General features: G+C 37.4%; 1 protein-coding gene across 1 annotated transcript; it reads right to left on the bottom strand.

The window, feature by feature from the left end:
- Nucleotides 1-865: 865 nt before the first annotated feature.
- LOC127153990 (C2 calcium-dependent domain-containing protein 4C) lies at nt 866-10345 on the bottom strand. The gene is made up of 3 exons (XM_051095335.1): nt 10027-10345; nt 6150-6392; nt 866-3795 (listed from the first exon to the last, which is right to left on the bottom strand). The coding sequence occupies exon 3, from the start codon at nt 3753-3755 to the stop codon at nt 2505-2507; it is 1251 nt and encodes a 416-aa protein (XP_050951292.1). The 5' UTR covers nt 3756-3795; nt 6150-6392; nt 10027-10345; the 3' UTR covers nt 866-2504.
- Between the last annotated feature and the right edge of the window lie 34 nt (nt 10346-10379).

Here is a 10379-nt window from a genome sequence, read left to right as displayed (position 1 = left end):
GTGAAACTATGGATGGCTCATTTAGAAAAGCAGGTGTACTCTGCTACCTCTCTGTCTTTCTTTCTGCTCTCATTCTCGTTTTTTTTCCTCTGGCCTAATGAGGTGAAGGCCAGGCGGACAGCAAAGACAGATGACCCTCTGCTGTTATCTGTTTACCAGAAAGAGATGCCTGGTCTTTTCAGCCCCTTTTGAACATTTCTGTTCGCTGAGAAACCTTTCTAGAAGCCCCAAAAACTTCTGGAAAGGTTTCCCTTGGTGACCATAGACGTGTTATATTTTGTTTTCTCATAGCATAGAGATCACATTCTTTTTAGGGGACAGAGGAAAAGTCTCAGATACACATTTATTAACAATAGCTAATGACTTCCTTGGGTGCTGTTGAAAATCATTACAGGATAACAATTATCATTGAATGAAATTAGTTTCCTTAGTTTAATTAGTAAAATAAACTTCAGTACTTCCAAGTCATAGCAACCTTTTTGTCTAGGCACAAAACACAAAAATATTGATTGAAAATAACAGGGGTGTGGTGCAATTATATATGTTTTTATTAGTTAAGATCACTGTTAACCATTTTGCACTGACATTCATCTGCAAAACATTTTGAGTGTAACACGGTGGCACAAAACACATGGGTTTTTTAGATTATTATTGTAATACATTAGTTATTTGGATCTGTTAACATCTGGATTTGCTTCATTCATTATTACAAATTCATTATCCACACATGAAACATTACCTCGGTTCACGTGTGGCGAATAATGAGTTGTCAGTGCCACTTTCACCCTTACTAGTATAGAAAATAGCAACAATGGAGTTAAAATTAAGTATACTGATCAATAAGTATTAAATAAAAAGGCAAAAATGACCACAAATGCATTATTTTTATTATTTCTTTCATGAGTTGCAAAACCTCCAGCTGTCCATCTAAAATACAGATACACCAGTTGAACATCCATGCAGAAAAAATTACATCTCCATCAAACAGCTCACACTTGGAAAAATATTATATTAGCTTGATTACCACAGTGAAAATATTATCCATGCACACGTTACAAACATCAGAGTTGACGGGATCCACTATGAACAAATCACGCTAAACGCCAGGTGAACGGTTCACTTCTACATCAAGTACATAGGATTGGCACTTTTTTTATTTTACAAAATACACCTGTTAAAACAGGAAGACTCCAGCATTTTAGGAAATTTAAGACTTAATGAAACACTTGAATATAAATGAAAAGCTTCATATGCTTTTTGCACTCAAATAATTACCGCACAATCCACAGATCGTAAATATAGAAATGTTTTTGTCCATTCCCTGCATCGCCTTTGTAACCTACCCAGCTATTAGTTAGTTTCAATGGGGCCATTTTTGATGTTTTTTTAGCATTTTAATGAGCACTAGCTGCCTCATTACCTCAAAAATGCCTTTTCGGCTCTTTATCTATAAAGCGGAGCCAGAAAGGAAATAACCGCTTACTAAATTTATATAATTTAATATGAATCATCAAAGGAGTGTAGATATTCCTTCCAATAATTTAATAGCTACTTAGTCTTATTTTACCAAAAAAACAATATCTCAAGCCTGAAAAGAAAGATCCAGCATTCATCCGTCCATTCATTATATTAATACCATTTCTGTTTGTTGAAAGCGCAAATTGCACGTCAGATCATCCATTTGCATAATGACACATGCAGCATATACACTTCAGTTTTCTTTGCCGTTTGATTTTATGATGAATTTTACCGTTACGTTTTTTTTTTTGCCTACAGGATTGAAATTTGGATCCTCCTATAACAAGAGGTGTTGTTTTATTTAGTACTTTCCTCTGGGTAAGTAGTGTGCATGGAAAGACTTTCAAAGAAAGTATTTCATACGAACCCTGTTTCATAAAAGGCTTTTGACAGAGCGTCGAAGCCAGAACACTCATTTCATACAATGATTTCCAACAAATAGACACAGATGATCCAATCTGAGCAAATCTAAACATGCAAAAATCGCTCTTCAGTAAGGCTTCTGGGTTTCACCAAATGACATTCTGCACATTTGCAAGAATACGTCATCGCATTTACAAGTTTACGCCAAAGTCTGACGCCGACACGTGGAGTGTGACACAACATTGTTCAGTCTGGTTATTTATCCTCCAAATTAGCCAGCAGATGCATCCAGGATCAAAGCTAACATTAGCACAGAGGGCCATTGTGTAGCTTCAAAGGACTGCGGCTCTGTGGAAATAAGTCTTTACAATCAAAAAGGTAAACGCTTGGTCTTAATTAGGCTAAATGCGTAGGACAACCAAAATACAGAAGGCAACATACAAAAAGACTCTTTTTATATTTACAGGCAACAAATTTAAAGCTATGCTAATGCATTGATCTGGAGCGGGTGGTGGTTGTTGCTTCCGACTGGGTAAATACTAAATTAACCACCGCTACGTGAAAGACAACGAAGCAAATATCAAGAAGAATACAGATGACCTTATTCCTTATTCCACGAAGGCCTAAAATCCAGACAAGAGCTTGCACAAAGGGACCTCCCGTTCGCCTAACAGCGTGTCTCTTTTCAGGCTAGTGCCTTTATTCACAACCTTGATCTTCAGAGCTAGGTTCTTAACCTGAGCCGAAGTCACCGAATCAAAAAAGAAGTCCTCGTTGAAGACAGGATTGCGGCTGTTCTTGATTATCGTGCTCCTTTGCTTCTGCAGCTTGCCCGGATTGAGGTAGAGAGACACACAACAGTTAATGCTTTTAATGTCAAACACGGGATCGTACAGGTCCTCGGCCGCCATAATGCGGATTCGCAGACGGGCCGTACCGGCGTCGTAGTCTGCGCAAAGTCGGACGGTGCCGCCTTTGTGCATGTTGATGGTGTGCTCCTTGTGTTGAAGGTGGTCCAGAGCTCCACCACCTTGCAAGGAGGAACAGTGGCTCCGTCTTGGAACATTAGGGCTGGGCTCTGCCGAGCTGCACTCGTCTGTAGACAGGGAGCTATGCCTTGCAAATGTCCGCTTGCCTTTGGCAACCTTGGCTTGTGTCTCATGGGTGAAGATCTTCAGTAAAGAAGCGGAACGAGAGAGAAGTGGCGAACTGAATGGGGACGACTCAGCCGAAGAGCAAGTGTCACTCTCGCCACCGCTGAAGTATCGGTAGGGGTTTATGTGCGAGGTGCCAAAGTCCGGAGGGTTGAGGTGATTCCCCTCGTTGCTGCTCTTCCCTTGGGACTTGCGTTGGGTATTGGGTGACGTAACTGGACTGGTGTGGTCACAGTGGAACAAGGACTCTTTTCGCCGAGTGTGGGGACTCTCCATCAACGTTGCGAAACCGTAAGAAGTCTGAGTCTTTGGAATGTAAGGAAGCGACATGGCAGTCTGGGATTGCGGGTCAGCGTTGGTGTCGCCCGCCACGACGTCGTCCGCACTCTCAATCTGAATGATATGCCGGTTAGCTGCTCTAAGCAAGTTCTTGGTGTCTCCTGCCAACTTGCTGACCAGTCGTGGGCTTCGAGGGCTGCTGATCTTCTTGTTGCTGATGGTTTGCTCTGATGTCGAGGGTCTCAGAGTTTCTTTGGACTTGACGTCAGAAGCTTCGGTCTCCGGTGGGCAGCTTACCAGCTTTGGGGGGATGAAAAAATCTGGAATCTTGTCAGGTGTGAGGACGTTGCTATAAACAGGCGCCTTCCCCTTGTCACCAGCCTCTCCTTGGCGGAGAACATTTGTTTCAACTGAGTCCCGGATCTTCTCCAGAACCCACATGATCCCTCTGGGCTGAACCCACTGGGTGATGTGCTGTCGCCTGAAACCACAAGCAACAGAATTTTCAAACAATGAGCTGTAAGTATGCACAGCTATTTATAACTTACGCTTAAAGGGTTAGTTTACCCAAAAATTTAAATTCTGTCATTAATTACTCACCATCATGGTGTCCCAAACCTGTAAGACCTTCGTTCATCTTCACAACACAAATTAAGATATTTTTGATGAAATCTGAAAGCTTTCAGACAGCAACTCACCTGACACATTCAAGGCCAAGAAAGTTAGTAAGGACATTGTTCAAATAGTCCTATTGACATCACTGGTTCAACCTTAATTTTATGAAGCTATGAGAATACTTTCTGTGCGCAAAGAAAACAAAAATAACGAATTTATTCCACAGTTTCTTCTCTTCCATGCCAGTCTTTGACACAGGTCTATGAGAGTGAATGCGCTGAATGCGCTGCACTTTGTTTACAAGCAGAAGACGACACACGGTGTAAGTAAACATGTCGACTGAGAGGATGACTTGCAATTTTTTGCCCAGCCTTATCTATTTTAAATCAGAATATACAGATGATGAACTATGAGAGATGGATGTTCTACGTCAGGACGCCGGTTTCTGCATTGTGGTACGCTTCAGAAATTGACAGAATTGAAGAAATGGTTGAATAAAGTCATTATTTTTGTTTTCTTTGTGCACAAAAAGTATTCTCGTAGCTTCATAACATTACGGTTGAACCACTGATGTCACATGGACTTTTTTAACGACGCCCTTACTACCTTTCTGGGCCATGATCGTGGTAGTTGTGTTGCTGTATATGCAAGGTCAGAAAGCTCTTGGATTTCATCAAAAATATCTTAATTTATGTTCGGAAGATGAACGAACGTCTCATGGGTTTGGAACGACATGAGGGTGAGTAATTAAAAGGGACAAAATTTTCATTTTTGCGTGAACTATCCCTTTAATCTTACATGATCAAATTGCAATACAATAACTTTTTAGTGATATACAAGTGGTAAGTAAATGAATAATTGAATGTTTTCTCAATGTTCTTTCCATCTAATAATGATTCTAACGAAAAGTGCTTCAGCAGCATAGTGTTGCTATGGTTATCTCTTCAGGCAAATACGAACATTCTGTTTCCGAGCATCTATTTACCACTAGGTGAAAACAGACTAAGACTCCTCAACCTTTTTTGTGATGTGGGTTTAAGACTTAACATGAGGGACAAAACCCCTTAATTTGCATATGAGCGACATTTTAGACCTGAATAAAACTACATGTGGGCACTTAAAGCTTATTTAGAATTTATAGAGACTTGGTGTGAGATGGCATTTTTTTAGAATGTTTGAAATCAGTTTTTAAGTCAGTTCATATTTACAGTTTTGATTAAAATTAGTCATAGAGTTGGACTAAACTGCATTTCAAGCAAACTATCTGTGAAAAGAAATTAAGTTTACATAATTTAGATCAAATCAAATGATATCTGAAAAACTATGACCGCACACAAAGAAAAATACAGCTTTTTCTCTGCCATCATACAGATCTTCAGGAATTTTTTTTTTCTACTTTTTGTTCTCGGTTCTGGTCCTGGAGTACCCAATCACTGAACATTTTGTCCTTATGTAACACACCTGATTAACAGCATCAGCTCATTAATAGAGGCTTTGAAGAGACCTTCACTGGGCACTTCAGATAAGGGAGACATCCAAAATATGCAGTCTGGGTTACTCCAGATCAGAACTGAAAACAACTAAATTAGTCTTGCTAAAAACATTTGATTAAAAAAAACTGTTTGGTTAAGATAAACTTATTTTTAAGTAATATTGTTTATTACATATCCAAACTAAGACTAAATTCACAGGAATGGCAACAGGTTGCACTGCACTTGCTAACAACTGACACTCATTAAAAAAATGCTATTTTTACAAAATGTATAAAAAGATTACAGTTATTAATGTTGTATTTGCATATAAAAATTGCATAATATGAATCAGCTGATTTATATATATATATATATATATATATATATAAAAAAATTAAAAATTTTATTTAACATCCACACATGCTTTTGGGGTAACCATATGAAGTTGTAACAGATTTAAATTTACAGAAAAGGACAGTGAATGCATCTTAAATGTGGATTTTGATTTTTGTACCTTCATGAATTTACTGGAAACAAGATAAAAAGAACATCTAATGACAAGAGTTTCAATGTGAAAGCTTTTCTTAAATGACTCATGTGTCCTTTTTTGAAACCTAAAACAAACCAGTCATTTCTCATTAATATTCACCGTCTAATACAGCTCATAAAACCTACACAATTCTTTATCACAATGAAGTTTAAGAAAAGTAAACTTTTAAACCTGTTGCGTTAAGAGTAAATTACTCACTGGATTTGCAAATGCTTTTCCTCTTCTCTGCGAATCCTCACACAGTATTCACCTTCGCAGGCACTTCAGTGTTCATTAGTGTGTGTGCTGTCTTTTCCCCGGGCTGCGGTGAGAGAGGTTCAGATCCGCAGGTCGCCTGTTGCGCTTATATAGTCCCACTGCAGACGCGCTCGCCCGAACGAACCAATCAGAGGAAACGATGCTCTTCCGATTAGAGATGTATCGATTCCGAGAAACCGAGCACTGTAATCAATCAAGACCGAATTCTGGGTTTTTAAAACACACACAGAGTGTTTGATTTAAAGACTATGACTACAAGAGATGATATGTCTGTTACAGTGTCTAAAAATAAAGTCAAGTTATGGTTTAGAAAAGCTGGGAATGGAGAATCAGCTCTTATTCAGAACCTTCTCAGTTAAAAAAAAAAAAAAAAAACACAGGAACGCAGTTGTGTATCGGTTCTCTTGTGCAAAACACTCTTATAAGTTTCCAAAGTGTTTTAAGTTAACATTCTATAGGTCTTCAATCACACCACTACTATTTACAGATCTTCAAGTGTGGTCCGGTTCAAGTTTGATTCTTTATAGTGAATCAAAAACACACAGCGCGACGCGTCCGCGCCAGAGCGAATCGACTCTTATGAGTCGGTTCTTTGTGGTGAATCAAAAACACACAAATTGGAGCGTTTGCAGAATTTATCCGACTCATTGAACCTCAAGGTGTCACTTTTGTCATATGCGACTCGCAAAGAACTGCTGGTCATTACTTCTCAGTGTTGGTTGTTCATTATAACAACACAGTTAAAGATACATATTGTGAGTTGATATTTAAAATAACATTTAAAATGTTTATTTTTCAGATTTTGCCTATGTCTTATTTTATGAAGAGCCATTTTTAAAGGACACTGAAAGAATTATGTAAAAAAAAAAAAAAATCAAAAATTTCAAATCAAAGTTCGGAACCTGAGGTGTTTATTTACTGAGGAAAAGGAAAAAGAATCGGAAAATAAGAACCAAACTGATTCTTTAAAGTGGATCCCTCCGGTTCCCAAAAGAAAATATTCTGCACAAATTGGGATCTGACTCGCTGAACCATAGACATATAAATACGTCTATGCACTGAACCGCAAAGTGTCACTTTCGTCATATCCGACTCGCAAAGAACCGAGTCACAGGTCGTTACTTCTCAGTGTTGGTTGTTCATATAACATCATATTGTGAGCTTAAAATGTTTATTTTTCACATTTTTCCTATGTTTAGTAGGCTATATATTTTATGAAGAGACAAAAAAAAAACATTAATTATGTTTAAAAAAAAAAAAAAAGCAAGAATTCCAGATTATTTTTGAATTAAAGTTGTTTTATAAATGTATTCCGTTCATTCTTTTCGGAATCTGAAGTGTTTATTTACTGAGAAAACGGAAAGAGAATCGTTTAATTCCCTATGATACAACTTTTGGGTCTTCAGTCACACTACGACCAAAGTGATTCTATAAAGTGAATCAATTCCCGAAAGAATCGACTCTTATGAGTCGTTTCATTTTAGTGAATCAAAGAAGCACAAATTGGAGCGTTTACAGAATTTATCTTACTCACTGAACCAGGTGTCACTTTCGTCATATCCGACTGACAGTAAACCGATAATTGTCAAGAGTCGTTACTTCTCTGTGTTTCTGATTACTCATATAATTGAAAATACATATTGTGAGTTGTAATAATTGACATTTAAAAAAAAATTCCCCACATTTTGCGTGTTTAGAAGGCTATAATCAAACTTAAAACCATTAAAATAATTATGTAAAATATTTTTTGCAAGAATTCCATATTATTTTTCAGTTAAAGTTATTTCTAAATGTATTCTATGTATTAATTTCTTAAGTGTTCACTTACCGAGAAAACGGAAGCAGAATCGTTCAATTCTCTATGATTAATTAATTATTATTATTGGCCATTGCTGTAATTGGCTCATATAATTAGCTTTAGCAATAGCAACAGGTTGTGAGTAGTCTTCAATCAGACAGTAAAGGCTGAAGGTTATTACATGTGTACTCACAGAAGAGGATGCACAAAATAAGTACTCCATCATCGCTTGTTAGTTGCTCAGTCATTGCTAAAATTGACTGTTCCGAAAAAGTGAAGTCAGTGGAGCACAAAAGCACTTGACTTAATTTAATTTAAATCACTTGCCTATCTTCTGCCGCGATCTGACCATTGGTTTCCCTGGAGACCTTGCCATATCTATGGCAACAAATAGATTTTTACAGGAGCAGAAATAGAACAGGTTCCAAATAGTGACCCGAGGAGAAAGAAACCCCGGGGTGATGCTGGGTCTCCAGGAATAGAAGAAGACATTGAGTTATGGACATGTATTCTCTCACACAAAAATAAAAATTATGTCATTATTGATTTGCGTCATGCCAGAACGGTATGACCTTGTCCCGGAGCCCAATAAAAATAAGTATGTGAGCTTTTAAGCTTCAAAAACGATACAGACCTAAAAATATAATTAAATGAGTTTATACGACTCATGTGATGTCATACGATACTTGTGTGAGAAACTAAAAATGTACCCTTACAAAAAAATATGGTTTTACTACAAATAAAATACGGTTACTATACTTAAACCAAGGTAATTACAAAATAACCAAGGTTTTGGTATTCTAACCATAGTCTAACCATGGTATTTGTAGTAAAACTGTGGTTTTACAATGGTAATCAATACGCCAAAAAAAAAAAACGTGGTTACTTACACACTATAATAATATGTATGTAATAAAATATATGTTTTTATTTAATGAAACATTGATATCAGAAGCTCCTTAGCAAGTTGAGAAATAAATCATTCATTCATTCATTAAAAATGAATCGGTTCCCAAAAACATCTGCATGATTCATTCAGGAATCAGAGGGATTCGAATTTCGCGCTCAAATAACTTATTTAAATAACAGTCGCAACGGTTAACGGCTTAATTTTCGGCGCGTTTCACACAAAACTATCCTTTTACCTACAAAAACTTAGAAAAGAAGTCGCATGAATCAAATTTATGATACTTTTTTGTTGTTTTGTGTCGTTTTAGGCTTAAATACCCCGTTTACCGCATTGAGGAAAAATTGCCGGTAGCCGTCTTCGACAGGAGTCACGTTACGCGTTTGGAAAGGGTGAGTAAATGTGACTTAATTCTATGAACAATTTCTTTTGGCTCGATTTCTGGGCATAATTATCAATATTTACCACATTTCGCATAAATATAACAAAGTATACGAACTTGTCAAGTGGTATTACCCAGCAGCGTTGCAGTATATAAAGCGCTTGGTTGTATGGCTCTGAGGGTTAGACAGATATGTGACCCTGGACCACAAAACCAGTCATAAGGGTCGAATTTATGAAATTGAGATTTATACATCATCTGAAAGCTGAATAAATAAGCTTTCCATTGTTTGGGTAGGACAATATTTGGCTGAGATACAGCTATTTAAAAATCTGGAATCTGAGTGTGCAAAAAAAAAATATTGAGAAAAAACCCTTTAAAGTTGTCCAATGCATATTACCAATCAAAAATAAGTTTTGATATAATTACGGTTGGAAATTTACAAAATATCTTAATGGAACCTAATGATTGTTGGCATAAAAGAGAAATGATTTTGACCCATACAATGTATTAAGTGCTACTTATCACCTGTTTTGTGGTCCAGGGTGACATATAAAAATCAGGAATATCTAGTTTAATAAAAAAAAAAAAAAAATCATTAAAAAGATCAAAAGTGGACAGCCAAAGGGCCCAGAGTACTTGGTGTTCCAACAAGTTATGTAGGGCTCACATAGATTCATTTATGTTCTTTGACAAACGCAAGGTGTGGAAGGGAATAAACACCACTCACTCATTTCACAGTAGGGTTTTTTTGTTACACTCCATTCCCCGTCATTGGTTTCCTTGGAGACAGCGACACACTCATACCCTCCTGGGAGACTTCAAGTTTTTCCTATCACCCTCTTGTCTGAATCGCTCGACCCGCCAATCCGCAGCAGTCAAAGAGTGGCTGAGAACAACACTCCTGTCTAGAGGGCAAGACCTTGTTATAATGGGTTAAGGATGCTTCATATGTAGTAGTTCTACCTATGGAGAAGTGCAAAGTCTCGGCACAACACGAAATGTAGATACATGTTGAGTTTTTCCCCTCCAACGTAAGCTAACACTTCTTAAAGGGTTGCCATGCTGTTTGACCAATGCATT

Source organism: Labeo rohita, chromosome 22 (genome assembly GCF_022985175.1).
Source record: "Labeo rohita strain BAU-BD-2019 chromosome 22, IGBB_LRoh.1.0, whole genome shotgun sequence".
In the NCBI taxonomy this organism is placed as follows: Eukaryota; Metazoa; Chordata; class Actinopteri; order Cypriniformes; family Cyprinidae; genus Labeo; species Labeo rohita.
Note: the sequence above shows the minus strand (reverse complement) of the source record. Positions and strands in the feature narration are given on the sequence as shown.